Source organism: Bactrocera dorsalis, chromosome 4, assembly GCF_023373825.1.
Source record: "Bactrocera dorsalis isolate Fly_Bdor chromosome 4, ASM2337382v1, whole genome shotgun sequence".
Taxonomy (NCBI): domain Eukaryota; kingdom Metazoa; phylum Arthropoda; class Insecta; order Diptera; family Tephritidae; genus Bactrocera; species Bactrocera dorsalis.
The window spans coordinates 18831479-18846121 of NC_064306.1; the positions used below are offsets into that span (position 1 = coordinate 18831479).

The 14643-nt window shown below is 43.2% G+C and overlaps 2 protein-coding genes across 2 annotated transcripts in view; both read left to right on the forward strand.

Annotated features, from left to right (window-relative positions):
• Positions 1-14643, forward strand: part of LOC125778137 (uncharacterized) — a 598414-nt gene that overhangs the window by 273841 nt on the left and 309930 nt on the right. The gene's annotated exons all lie outside the window — the stretch shown is intronic.
• LOC105226359 (ceramide synthase 6) overlaps positions 1-14643 on the forward strand; it is a 76371-nt gene that overhangs the window by 9586 nt on the left and 52142 nt on the right. The window contains exon 2 of the mRNA XM_049454683.1: positions 9005-9125. Coding sequence (XP_049310640.1) covers positions 9005-9125 — 121 coding nt within the window. The remainder of the gene's footprint in view (positions 1-9004; positions 9126-14643) is intronic.

The following is a 14643-nucleotide window of genomic DNA, read 5'->3' on the forward strand; positions in this document are numbered from 1 at the left end:
CCGCTCTGTACGCATGTTGTCTGGCATGCAGGGGTGCGACTTTTAGCGCTTCCGATCTTATGTGGTTATCTATAACTTTTTCCATCCCCTTTAGAAAGAAGGACGTTAGGCTTATGGGCCGAAATGATTTTGCTAACGAATAGTCCCTTCTTCCTATCTTGGGAATGAAAATTACTTTGGCAATTCTCCAGGGCTCGGGAATATACGACATCGCCAGGCTGTCTCTCATCAGCCCCAGCAGGTGTGGTAGGAGAATGTCGATACCTTGCTGCAAGAGGGCTGGGAAGACGTCATCCACTCCCGGTGACTTGTAGCTCGAAAAAGAGGCCAGTGCCCATCTGACTGAGTCTGCAGTGAACAGGTTCCTTGCAGTCAGCCAGTCTGAGCGATCCGGCCTGCGCATGACCGAAGCTGGGGTTAGGTCAGCTTGAACTGTCTCCGGGAAGTGCGTCTGTAGGAGTGTTTCCGCTCTCTCCTCTGCACTTGTCGTATAGGTCCCGTCCTGTCTTTTAAGGGATAGTACTGTGTCCATCTTACCCTTCGACAACGCCTTGTGCAGTCTTGTTGCCTCTGGGGTCGAGGAGACGCTCTCACAGAACTTCCTGAAACTGTTTGACTTGGCAAGCCTAATCTCCTTGTTGTAGATTGTTAGCTGCCGCTTGTATTCTTCCCAGCTACCCGTGCGCTTGGCTTTATTAAACAGCTTGCGCACCCTAAGTCTAAGAGATGATAGTTTACTGGACCACCAGGGGCAGATTTGTTTGCTGGTGGTCGCTTTCAGTGGACAGGCACAATGGTAGGCGTCCACAATGGATTGGTTTATGGCACTTAGTCTGCTCTCCAGCCCGACTGTGGTGGACCTACCATCCGCCTGCTCCACTCCACTTAGGTTCCTACTTAGATTCTCTCTGAAGATACCCCAATTTGTATTTCTCGGGGTACGAATCGGAGGTCGGTCCCCGATAGTCACTCCCAGAACAAAGCGGATGATCCTGTGATCCGACAGTGAGGGTTCTTTGGAAACCCGCCACTGTGAGATCAGCCCAGTCACACCGTCGTTGCTCAAGGTAACATCTAGGACCTCACTCCGAACACTTGTTACGAAGGTTGGCTCACAACCTACGTTCTCTATATTAATATTGTTGCTAAGTATAAATTCTAAAAGTGACTCACCCCTCACGTTGCAGTCCGTGCTGCCCCATTCTGTGTGATGCGCGTTGGCATCGCAGCCTATGATTAGGGGCAGATTGTTTGACTTACAGTGCTCCACCAGTTTAAGAATCAATGGGGGGGGTGCCGTGGCTGTTTCTCCCGGAAAATATCCTGACGCAAGGACGAAGTCCGATCCTTCCTTGTCCTTTATCTGCACAGCCACCAGATCTTGCGTTAGAAACTCTGAAATACAGAAGAAGTTTATATCGGCTCTAACGACTAAACAGGAACGGGGTCTCTCGCTAGAGAGATCCCAGATTACCTTGCTTTTTCTTGTGTTGAGGCCTCTTACCTCTCCTCTGACCACCCAGGGCTCCTGGATTAGGAGGATGCCCAGGTTATCCGAAATGAACCTCTTCACGATGACCGCCGAGGCTGCCGATGCGTGATGGAGGTTCACCTGGGCCACCTCTATACCGGTACTGGAGATTATAGTACGGGTTCGACGAGAGACAGGTCCTCGTCTTCAGTCTCTCCATCGACCTGCATCTCCAGCCCTTCCAGAAGCTCTTGGGTGGACGGCAACATACTTTCCTGCGCTGTGGTGCTCCCGTTTCCGCTGTTCACGTCTGCGGCGGTGGTCGCAACCTGCCCGGCCGAGATTTGGTCGTTGGGGGACTCGTCTTGCTCGCACGAAACCACGGCGGCAGTCGCTTCAAGCGCGACTGGGCGGGTTATGGGTGGAGCTGGTGTTGCGGTCGTCCCCGTTGGCGGTTCTTGGCTCGTGGTCGTAGCCTTGGGCCTCCATGGCCTCACCACAATCTTGCCGAAGCGGAAGTTCAGCCTGTACCCCTTCTGCTTAATGTACGTGTATGATACGTCATCCATCGTAATGTTGAGGTTCCACCCGGAACCTTCAACACTGCTTGCTACGACCTTCCACGCTGAGGTACTCAAACCTTCGTTCTGGTTTCTCACCAGATTGAGCGCGAAGTCATAGCTCTTGTCAGCACTCCTGGGGAAAAACGCCACCATACTGTGTAGTTGCGGTGCGCAGAAGGGCTTCAATCCATCTGCGTATCGGGAGGGTTACATTCCTTCTCTCGAGTGCCTTGATCACGCTTGTGTGAGATGCATTATCAAAGGCACCCTCAATGTCTAGGAAGGCGCAAAGCGCTACCTCGCCATTGACTAGTGAATCCTGCAGTTCAGACGTGAGTTGGTACAGAGCAGTATTTGTGGATCTTCCCGCTCTGTACGCGTGTTGTCTGTCATGCAGGGGTGCGACCTTCAGCACCTTCGATCTTATGTGGTTGTCAATTACCTTTTCCATCCCCTTCAGAAAGAAGGAGGTCAGACTTATGGGCCGGAATGATTTGGCTACCGAATAGTCTCTTCTTCCTATCTTGGGGATGAAAATTACTCTAGCAATTCTCCATGGCTCGGGGATATACGACATCGCCAGACTGTCTCTCATCAGCCCTAGCAGGTGCGGTAGGAGAATGTCCATACCTTGCTGCAGAAGGGCCGGGAAGACGCCGTCCACTCCCGGTGACTTGTAGCTCGAAAAGGAGGCCAGTGCCCATCTGACTGAGTCTGCAGTGAACAGATTCCTTGCAGTCAGCCATCGATGAGCGATCTGGCCTACGCGTGACCGAAGCTGGGGTTAGGTCAACTTGAACTGTCTCCGGGAAGTGCGTTTGTAGGAGTGTTTCCGCCCTCTCCTCCGCGCTTGTCGTATAGGTCCCGTCCTGTCTTTTTAGGGATAACACTGTGTCCGTCTTACCCTTCGACATCGCCTTGTGCAGTCTTGCTGCCTCCGGGGTCGAGGAGACGCTCTCACAGAATTTCCTGAAACTGTTTGTCTTGGCAAGCCTAATCTCCTTATTGTAGATTGGCACAACAACAAACACACGCAGAAAATTATTTGCAATGGCTGTAAAATATGTCAGATCAAAGGTAGGTAGGTAGGAGTGGAGCCCTATCGGGCTCAATTAGCACTGATGTGCCATTTTGATACACTGTTCGTGGAACCTCCTGTATCTGCTGTTACTTTCCACCTTCTCTCTCAAACCATTTTGAGGTTTCGATGAAACTACTTATGTCCGATATGCTTTTGGTGGAAATCCATTCAAGGTTTGGTGCTTGGTGGATTCCGAGTGTTTTGTGTCGGATCTGTGCCAGAGCTGGGCATTCGCAGAGAAAGTGGAAGATTGTTTCCTTGTTCCCTGCTACTCCGCAGCCACGGCAGATGTCGTTGTAGGGCATACCCATTTTGGACGCATGTTCCCCAAATGGCCAGTGCCCTGTTGTGGTAGCTGTTATTCTGTATATACTTTTCCTTGACCTATTTAATAGGTCGTTGGTTCTTTTCCTGTCGTATGTTGGCCATAATTGTTTAGCTATGACGTATTTTGTAATGTTTTTCCACCTGTTGTTAGCAATTTGTTGAAATTGTCTATTGATCTCTCCTTTGATCGATCCTAGCGGGCTCGGTATGAGCTCCGCCTCGGATTCACTGAGGAAAGCTCCTGCCTTTGCCAACTCATCTGCTTTTTCGTTACCGAAAATGTTCCTGTGGCCGGGAACCCAGATCAAGTTTAGCTGGAGCTTGTCTTTTATTGAGCTTAGCGCTCTCTTGCTCTCTGAACTATACTGGAATTTGTCATGGGTGAAGACAATGCCAGGAGGGCCGCCTGGCTATCCGTAAATATAGTTGCTTTATGTATATTCCCGTGGTTTTCTAATAGAACTTCGCAGGCTTTTTCTATGCCTAGTACTTCTGCTTGGAAGATGCTAGCCGAATTCGGTAGACGTATAGAGAGAGATATGCCCAGATCAGCGGAGAATACCCATGTGCCCACTCCGCAGTCCATTTTGGACCCGTCGGTATAGACTGAGGTGGTACCCTCCTCTGCAATTGAACCTCTTCTCCATTCTCGTCTAGATGGTATCCTCACCTGGAAGTGTCTATTGAAATCCAGCTTTGGGAGAATGTAGTCTGATTTATTAATAGTGAGTTTGTTTAGGATTACACTATGTCCGTAGTTCTGCTGATTCCAACCTCCCAATTCTTTTATTCTTATCGCCGCAATAGCTGCTGTTTTTTGAATAAAAATGTCCACTGGTAGTTGATGCAGGATCACATTGAGCGCATCAGTCGGACATGACCTGATTGCGCCTGTAACACCCGCACATGCTGCTCTTTGTATTCCATTTAATTTTCTAATGTTGTACAGTTTGCTTAGCGCTGGCCACCATACCAGAGCTCCATATGTGAGTATGGGTTTTATGACCGCCGTGTACATCCACATGATTATACTTGGTTTGAGGCCCCAATTCTTGTTGACGATTTTCTTACAAGTATAGTAGGCCATGTATGCTTTGTTTATTCTTTTTTCTATATTTATTTTCCAGGACAGTTTGGCGTCAATCTCCACCCCCAAATACTAAGCTGTTGGGGATAGAGTGAGTGTTGTGCCGTTTAGTACCGGAAGTTGAAACTGAGGTATTTTGGTTCTGCTAGTGAATAGCATCAGTTCTGTTTTGTTCGGGTTAACTCCTAGACCATTGCTTTTAGCCCATAGGTTTAACCTACGAAGTGCTCTTTCCATAATCTCGCTGACTGTTGAAGGAAACATACCTGATACCAACAACACTATATCGTCTGCATACGCTACTGCTTTCACTCCTCCACCGTTTAATTGGAGGAGTATTTCGTTCAGCGCTACAACCCATAGAAGCGGAGAGAGGACCCCCCCTTGAGGCGTCCCTCTACTCACATAACTTGTTTGTGTTGCAGCGCCGTTTGAAGCTATAATCTTCCTATTCTCAAGCATCGATAGTATCCATCTGCACACAGTGTCATCTATGCCCCCATGCGCCAGAGAATTAATTATCGTATTTACTTCTATGTTATTGAAAGCGCCCTCTGTGTCTAGAAAAGCAGCCATGGTGTATTGTTTGTGGTGCAGTGATTTTTCAATCACACTTATCACCTCGTGAAGGGCGGTTTCGGTTGATCGGCCCTTTATGTACGCATGTTGGGACTTCGATAACTTCTCCGCCATTATTGTTCTTACGTGTATATCTATTAGCCTTTCTAGTACCTTCAGCATAAATGATGTAAGGCTTATAGGTCTAAAATCCTTGGAGTTCTCGTGCGTTCTTCTGCCTGGTTTCGGAAGAAACACAACCTTACTCCTTTTCCAACTTCTTGGGATGTAAGATAGTTGAATGCTTGCTTTGTATATATTTTCAAGCCTTAGAACCATTGGTTCTACCAGTTTCTGCAGCATTATGGGCATAATCCCGTCAGGACCTGCCGCTTTAAATGGTGCAAAACTATTTATGGCATATTTGATTTTTCTTTTGTCTACTATTTGGCTTCGATAGTCAGCTGCGTTCACCGGTGGTTCCGGTTGAACCCTCGTTGAAGGTGTTTGCTGACTCCCGGGGAAGTGTGTTGTGATTAGTACCTCCAGAGACTCTTTTTGCCGAGGAGGTCCAATCACTTCCCTCCGCCCTAATGTAGGCAGTATTAATATGGTCTTTGGCTAGCATTTTACTCAGCCTAGCGGCTTCTCTGCAACTTTCAATCGATGTGCAGAAAGTTCGCCATGAGTCATTTTTAGCTTTCCTGACTGCTTTTTTGTATTCCTTCATAAGGTCTTTATATGGCTGCCATATTTTAGTTCTAAAACTCTCATTGAAAGCTTTCCTTAGTTGTGTTCTCAAATTCTTGAGTTCACTGTTCCACCAAGGAAGAGACTTTCTCTTTTTCAAAACTGTTAGCGGAGTAGATTTATTAAAAGTTGTGATTAGGATTTTTTCCAACTTCTCTACTTCTGAATCTAGTTCCTCTGGATTTCCGATACTCTTATTGCCTCCCTTTTCGAGGCATTTTGTTGCTATACTGGTAAATTTTCCCCATGCCGTTCTTCTAGGGTTCCGGTATGTGAGAGGCGGACTGTACCTCTCGCGGATGCTGAAGAGTATCCAGGAGTGATCCGGCATGGAAGGCTCATCGGACACCCTCCAGTTATCCACAACGAGACTGTCTGTGTCTGTTGATAGCGTGAGGTCTAGAACTTCCTCCCACCCCGGGAACCTATCCGAGCTTGGGAAAATAAAAGTTGGCTTATCGCCCTTGTTGCAAATACTTAGATTACTATTCAAAATATACTGCAAGAGTGACTCACCTCTGGTGTTTATACTGGAGCTACCCCATACGGTGTGCCTTGCATTTGCATCACACCCTATTAGGACATCATCCTTCTTGTTCTCCTCTACTAGCCTGGTGAGCGGGGCCGGTGGTATGTCTTCGTCATGGGCCAAGTAGGCCGAGACCAAGAAGAAGGGCTTTTCCTTCTGTTCCACCTTCACCACTGTGATATCTGCTGTGCTGTAATTAGGACAAAGAAATGCATTTATACTTTTATTGATAAGAATGCATGCCCTAGGTTTACCTCTGTTCCGCGTGTAAAACAGGTTATAATTGCTGCTGTTTAGCCCTTTTATGGAGTCTTCATTGACCCAGGGCTCCTGTATTAGGCTGATGTCGATGCCTCCCTCGTTCACGAGGGTTGTCAGATTCGCTGTAGCACTCTTCGAGTGCTGCAGATTAATCTGTACGCATCTTATGCTGTTGTTATTGGGCATCTCGGGGTTCTTCAATGCCCACATTCCTTAGCAACTGGCTGGCGTCGTCGACCTCTTCCGTGTCGTCTTCGTCAGCCGCTTTGTCGCCTTGGAAGATTTTTATTCTTGCCTTGCGTATTCCGAAGCTGATTTTGTTGTCAGTCTTCTTCAGAGCCTCAATGGACTCATCACAAATGGCCACTAGTATTGGCTTGCTTGCTTTGTTTGGGTTTTCCTCCTTTATAAGCTGCCACTCATCTATACCAGATATAGATTTGTTCTGCAGCTTAATGCACCTCAGGAGTTTTTCGCCTGGCTCCTCTAGTGGGGGTAACCAAATGCGAGCCCGAGGCCTCTTTGGAATATCCCTGGCGGGTATAAGCCTCAATTGGAGGCCTACAAAGGCGTTGCTAATTTTAGCAACACTACCCATCAGGAAATCTAGCGAGGCCTGGTTCGCGCACTTGATGACCCTGTAGCCCCTGAAGGTCTCAGAGGAGTCAAACTCCGGGTGGGGACCCGCAGGATTGTCGAGTACATAGCTTAGCACCATACTCGACAATCTGACATCGATCTCCACCCATCTCTCCTGAATAGTGCTCGGAGAGGAGGATTTCCCATCTATTATGGCCACCTGCAGGCTATCCCTGGCTACATCGCAGAAATGCCTTGCCGTTGTTGTACTGCTGTGTTCACCCTCACTCCTCCTTGGTTTTTTGGGCTGAGCTCCGGGTACTTCTGTGGTGGAGCGATTTCTCTTCTGAGAAGTGCTCTTTCGTTTGCTCTCTTCTTGAGGTTCTGATTGCTTCCTTTTCAGGTAGCTCTCATATTCCTCTACAATAGATTTGAGGCGCTTTGTTTCAGCCTCATCAACTGGGGTACCGGCTGCCTGGTCTTTGGCTATCTTCCCTAGTATGAAGACTGCCCTCTGGTACCGGTTTTTCCTCAGCTGATTCTGGGATTTTTTGCGTTTCTTTCTGCTGTCTCCTTTAGCCGCCAGTGCACTTTGGTTGGTGCTCATGGCAGACCAAAACCCATGTTTATTTTCGTGCCGTCATATATCACCAGATTCTGCAATGGGTGCTCTATTGGCCTTGCATACTTCCGTATAGGATTTTTGCATTTTGTGTGGGCAATCTTACAAAAGCAAGAGAATCCCCCTATTGATTGTTGTCAGTGAAAACTCATCGAAAACACACAATGTCGGTCCGAACGACTTAGATTCCACACCATACAAATGTGTTTTCAAACTGTTTTCAATGTCGGTCCGAACATAGTATTAAATAATAAATAAAATAATAACAAATTGTAGTTAGTTTTCTTAATATTTAGACAAATTTTTTATCACTGCAACACATGTGTCTGGCAGGGAATCGATGGGATTAATAATTTAATTAAAATAACGGTTAATAATTTAAATAAAAAAACAATCATCGTAATAAAGTTGGTTTCGAACATCAATTGTCGAAATTTTATATTCGTTTTGGCACTGTATAATGTAAAATTTGATTGTACCATCTTAAATTTTTTCATTGTTATTCAACACTGAGAAAGAAGTTAATGATTGACGATAATTGTTACGCTGAAATGCGTGTCTTTTTTCAAGACAGATTTCATAATGTATTTACTTAATTAGCTGATTTGCCGGTGGCTTTCTTGGTAATAGTATCTTCTGTTGTCTGGAAATAGGGAGAAAGGAAAATTACGTCGTTAACTCGCATAAGGCTATTACATTTGCAAACAAGTAATACCCAATTGTCCAATTTTTACAGCGGCTCCAGTAAAGCCCTGTCATACTATTTGAGTGTAAAATTTAATGTCTCTTGCGTATTTCGTTACTGATTTATTGCACTTTAAATAGTTTTTAACAATAACGTTATATGGGGAGTGAGCGGATTTCATCCATTTTCACACTGTCAGTAGTCCGTATTTTTTTCTGTACTAAAGAATACGCATACCAATTTTCATCAAGATATCTAAATTTTTACTCAAGTTACAGTTTGCACCAATGGACGGACAGATGTCACCCAGATATCAACTTTTTCTCGTCATCCTGATAATTTATAGTTATATATATGTAACTATATCTATCTCGTTTAATTCCAACTCCGGTTCAATTTCATAGTTATTTTTTTTCATCATAGCGTTTTATGTACGCTTACCAAAATTTATGGAATAATAGTCGACTAAATTTTAAACTTACCTTTTTCAGATTTTGGATAATGCCTATTGGAAAATCATTGGGCATTAAGTCTTCTCGATCAAAAAAAGCTTCCAATAACTCTGTTTTGGAAAAAGCTTACCAAAAGTGTAATAGGTTGAATTACAAACTGGTAAGTAAAAGTGTTGTTGAAAATAGTTCTTATTTTATAAAAACAATACGTATTTCCGTAAATTCCCGTTTAGAATACATTTTGCTGCTGTCTTTACATGATTTCCGTTATTTTACAACAAAATTTATTTTCAAATAAACTACTTTTGTCTAGAAGCCAAAGCAAAATGTTGGGTATATTGGGGTCTGATACTTGTTAAAATTTTAAATTGTTAAACTATCTTGGCTTTAACTCCCTTTTAATAAAATATTCTCTCTCTTCGAACGTGGCTTTGAGATTTTATTTTCGATTGAGAATCATCGAACCCAGCTGGTTGATCTCCTCGTTAGAGTGAAGGCTGACATCACCGTTGACCAAAAAATGCGATGGACGGTCAAGGCCTGAGCCGAGTAGGTCTTTGTGGCATTTACTACAGTGGTCACATAAAGAAGCGCAAATTGGTGTGGGACTCGTAGTGGGAGATAGACTCCGTTGACGAGTCTTGGCATCCCCGGTGGATGAACATCTGGCCACAATCCGCATCGAAGCGATGTTCTTCAACATATCGCTGATTTGCGCCCACTCCCCGACGGAAGAAAAGGACGATGTGACCATAGATGCTTTTTCTGAGCGCTTGGAGACTTTAACGCCAGGGTGGGTAAAGAGGGATCTTTGCCGCAACAGTCGGTAAATTCAGCCTCCAAGAGTAAACATCTCCAAATGGGTTGAGGCTGATCGACTTCCCAAAATATGGTTATCTGTAGTACTAGATTCCAGCATAGAAAAATTCATCAAGCTACCTGGTTGTCTCAGGATCGAAAAGCCACCAACCAGATCGATCATGTTGTGTTAGACGGAAGATACGTCTCCAGTGTTTTAGACGACGAGGAGTGCCGTGTCGCGGCGGGGAGAAAACAGACTGCCTACCTCGCAACGTTACAATCGACCGCAACACGTGCGGGATGGGATATATACCGAAAGCTGAATAGCGAAACGCGATACATTTGCAGACAAAAAAAAGAGAGAGGCCGAAATGCGTGAGTACGAAGAGCTTGACAAGCTTGCCGACATGGGTAATGCTCGAAAATTCTACGAAAAGATGCCGCGACTAACAAAAGGTTTCAAGACCGGGAGCATTCTCTTGTAGAACTCCCAGAGGTGATCTACTAGCTGATGCCCAGAGCATACTAAAACTATGGAGGGAACACTTTGCCAGCCTGCTGAATGGCAGCGAAGGCATAACAATTGGAGATGGCGAACCCGATTCCCCAATCGATGACGATAGAGCAGACGTTCTATTGCCCGACCAAGAAGAAGTCCGAAGTCCTATAACCCCGTAAGGTTTCTAAAGAAGAAAAAGATAAAGAAGAAGAATAAAGTCTCTGCCTTCGATGATAATTGTTTCTCGCGAGATAATGTTTTTGATTGGTACAAATTATTCAAAAATGGTTGAGAACGCGTTGGCGGCGAACCACGTCCAGGACGGCCATCAATATCAAATGATGATCAACACGTCAATAAAATAATGCAATTAGTGCTTGAGAATCGACAACTAACAGTTGGAGATCTTACTGGCATTCTAAAAATATTGAAAGGATTAGTTGGTTCCAAATCACTCAATATATTCGAAATTTCGTTAATGACTGTGCAATGCTTTCCGACTACCAGGATGTTGTGAAACGTAAACGTGTCTTGGGTTTATGCTTACGACCGGGAAAAAGACGATCAAGCCGCGAATATCGTGGCAAAGGTGAGCCGAAGACAAAGAAACCTTGTCAACGTAGGTCAAAAATCAGGGTTATGTTGACAGTAATCTCCGATTATCGAGGTGAGGTGCAGCCCGAATTACTTCCGACAGCCCAAACTGTCAATAAGGAATAATATTTAAGTGTTATACATCAGTTGCGCGAAACTAATCGTAAAAAGAGGCCGGAATTATGGGCCGACAACTCCGGTTGTTGTACTGCGATAATGAGTTTTTCGCCAAATTTTTAACCGATATCGTGCCGAAACCACCATATTCTCCTGATTTAGCCCCGTGTGATTGGCTATTCAGCAAACTTAAACGACCGCTCCAGGGAAACTAGTTTGAGTCAATTGAAGACATTAAATGTGAATCGCTTCGTGCATTTAAGACTATTCCAGAAATTGGTTTTAACAACTGCTTCGAGGATTGGAAAAAGCGTTGTCGCAAGTGTGTTCAAGCCAAGGGTGATTACACTGAGGGGAACGACATAGATTTTGGAGAATAAATTAAAGTTTTAAAATTAAGAACAAAGTCTTACTATTTATATAATTCTAAGGCTAATGGTTTCTATTATTATGAAATGTAAAATACCTACCGTAAAATAAAAATAATCAATAGTAATGCGTAGCGTTACCTTAATACTCGTATCTTTATGTTACATGTTATTCTCTTTACAGTATGCATTGTGACAAAAAAGCACCCACAAATTTTAATCAAATTCCCGTGGTAAATGATATTTAAAAAAAAGATATTTTGCTAATTTGATAGGACTGCCCTTAATTACTATGCCAAATATAAGCGAGATCCGTCAACCAGTTTGTTTACAGCAGCTGCTTAAGTCGGTACACCTCAGTAATGCGTTGCGATTTTTATAATGTATAAAAATATCGAATAAAAAATGTGTTTAAAATTTTGTATTTCTACGAATGGTGCAAAGCTTTCTGAAACCGCCGAAAAACCGTTGGAGACATACCTCGTTCTGGATGATCTTTGACCTCTTCAACTGATGAAAATATTAAAAAAGGGAAAGATATCTAAAATATCTAAATCGTCAGACAATTGTTAGAGAGTTGACAACAGAACTCAACATATCTGATGGATATTTTAGGTATGAAATGCGTTCTTGCTCGACTCGTCCCGTTAAAGCTGAAGTTTTGCAAAAAAAGTACCGTAAACAGGTCCCTTTGGACATGCTTGATGGTGCGAATACCAATCCCACATTCATGCCGATGAGACATGGGTTTACGAGTTTGGCATGCAAACAAGGCAGCAATCAGCGGAAGGGAGGGAAGAAAATGAGCCGAAACAAAAAAAAAAACACATACTAAAACTGCTTAAAAACGATGTGATATTCACTGTATTTCGATATTCGTTTTCCCCCGGAATTGAAAGAACAATTCATGGATTTTAAACGATGATAATGCACCATCACGTCGAGGCACAATTGTGATCGAATTTAAAGCCAAAAACGCAATGAATACCATGGATCAACCACCGTATTCACCAGATTTTGCTCCGTGTGATTTTTTCCCCAAACTGAAATTGCCGACCAAAATTCGCTGAAGGAGCTGAAGGCCATCACAAAAAGTGCTTTTAAAAACTGTTTTGAGGACTGGAAAAATCGTTGATATATGTGGATTACATACATCTGGCGGAGATTATTTTGAAGACGACAAAAAATAATTGATGAATATTTATTTTTATTTACAATTTCCTTATCCTCTTCGGTCCTCACGTGCAGTCTACTGGACATTCTTCAAGTATCCGTAGAAATACTTTAAAAATACTTTTTGAGTTTATGACCATTTGTGCAGCCAGCCAGACGTATTATTTGTAGTAAAAACCCAAAATTTGTTCTCTATGCTGGCAATACTGTTAAAAAGAGCGCAATGAGTGTAGTCAGCTGAGCGAAACACAGATTTTGTAAAGTGCTAATGATTATTAGTAAAAACTTTGAAAGCTGTGCAACCAAAAAATTCGAAAGTGTGATTAATTTGAATCTAACAATTACAATAAACAAGGTAAGGTATAGATTTTGTCACTAACTTTGTTCTATTACCCATATTTTTGCCCATATATTTTATGACCAGCCCGCTGCACATTTGTAACATATTAACAAAAAAATGGCAGGTAAATTGTCGGAGCAACAGATTTTTGATATGCTCTTGGAAAGCGATATTGAGGATATGTCGGACGATGAGGATGACGAGGAAGAGCGAAATGGCATAGATTTTGAGGAAGAAATAATTGCGGATTTATTAGAGGAAGAGGAATCTTCCCCACCCGAAGTTCTGGCACAAACTCAAGTCCGAAGACTTAAATGGTTTTCAAAAAGCTTTTCAAATTCTTCTGAATGTTCCGACGTAATTGAATGGGATGTTGATAATAGAGAGATGTGGACACCTTTCAATTATTTTTCAGAGTACTTCGACGATAACTTCTGGAGCTTAGTTTCAGAAAAAAGTAATATGTATGCAATTCAAAACAACCGCAATTTAAACTCCACTCCTTCTGAGTATAAAAAGCTAGTAGGCGCTCATATTGTTGCGGCGTGCATGAAACTTCCAAGGATACGTATGTATTATCGACCTCAAATAAAAGTCCCAGGCATCACACAAATACCCAGAGACAAACTTTTTAAGTTGCGAAATCACATGCATTTTGTTGACAACATGTCAGTTACCGAAGAGGAAAAAAAAGATAAACTTTGGAGAGTTTGACCAGTACTAGACGTTTTATTGAAAAGGTGTAGATTGATTCCCAAGCCAAAAAAATGCAGCATCGATGAGCAAATGATTCCGTTTTCAGGAAAAACAAGCCTTAAGCTATACGTAAAAGACAAACCAAATCCAGTAGGATTGAAAAACTTTGTTCTAGCATCGCCTGATGGTTTAATACTGGACTTTTTTATATACCAAGGAGCAAACACGTGGCCCGATGGAAAGCCGAATAAACATTTGGGAATTGGTGGTACTGTTGTACAAAAACTTGCTACAGATCTCAGTGAAGGTGGTGAAGTATTCATTGACCGATATTTCACTTCTATAAACATTCTCGAGCATTTGTTGGATAAAGGAATATTTGCGACTGGTACTATTCAACTCAACAGGATACCTAAGGAACTTCGATCAAAGTTATCAAACGACAAAACTTTATTAAAAAAAGGAAGAGGTAGTCACGAAGAGTTTGCTAGGGAAGATGACAAATTGTGTGTTGTCAAGTGGATGGATAGCCGCTCTGTGCTTATAGCTTCCACGTCAACTGGATCGTTACCCCTACAAACCGCTCGACGATGGGATAAAGTAAACAGAAAGTACATTAACGTTGATTGTCCACATGCAATTTCAAGCTACAACAAATACATGGGAGGAGTAGACTTAGCGGATAGGTACGTCTCTTACTACAGGATTGCAATTCGCACCAAAAAATGGCCTTTGAAGGTGTTTTGGCATTTTATCGATGTTACCGCGTGCAACTCCTGGGTTATGTATAAAAAAGACAAATATGCATGCGGTGAACACAAAAAAAATATCATGGATTTACTCGATTTTAAATTCTATATCGCCGAATGTTTAATTGCTGATGCTATACTGGAGAAGAGCGCAGAATCGTCATCAGAGAGTGAAGATGAACCACCGCAAAAAAGGGCAAAAAGAACCATAAAACCTCTGCCGCCGAAAGATGTGCGTACAACGAAGAATAAACATTTTCCTATTTGCGCAGTTTCTGATAAAAATAAGTTTATGCGTTGTCGTAAAGAAGGATGCAATCAAAAAACACGCTTTAAGTGCA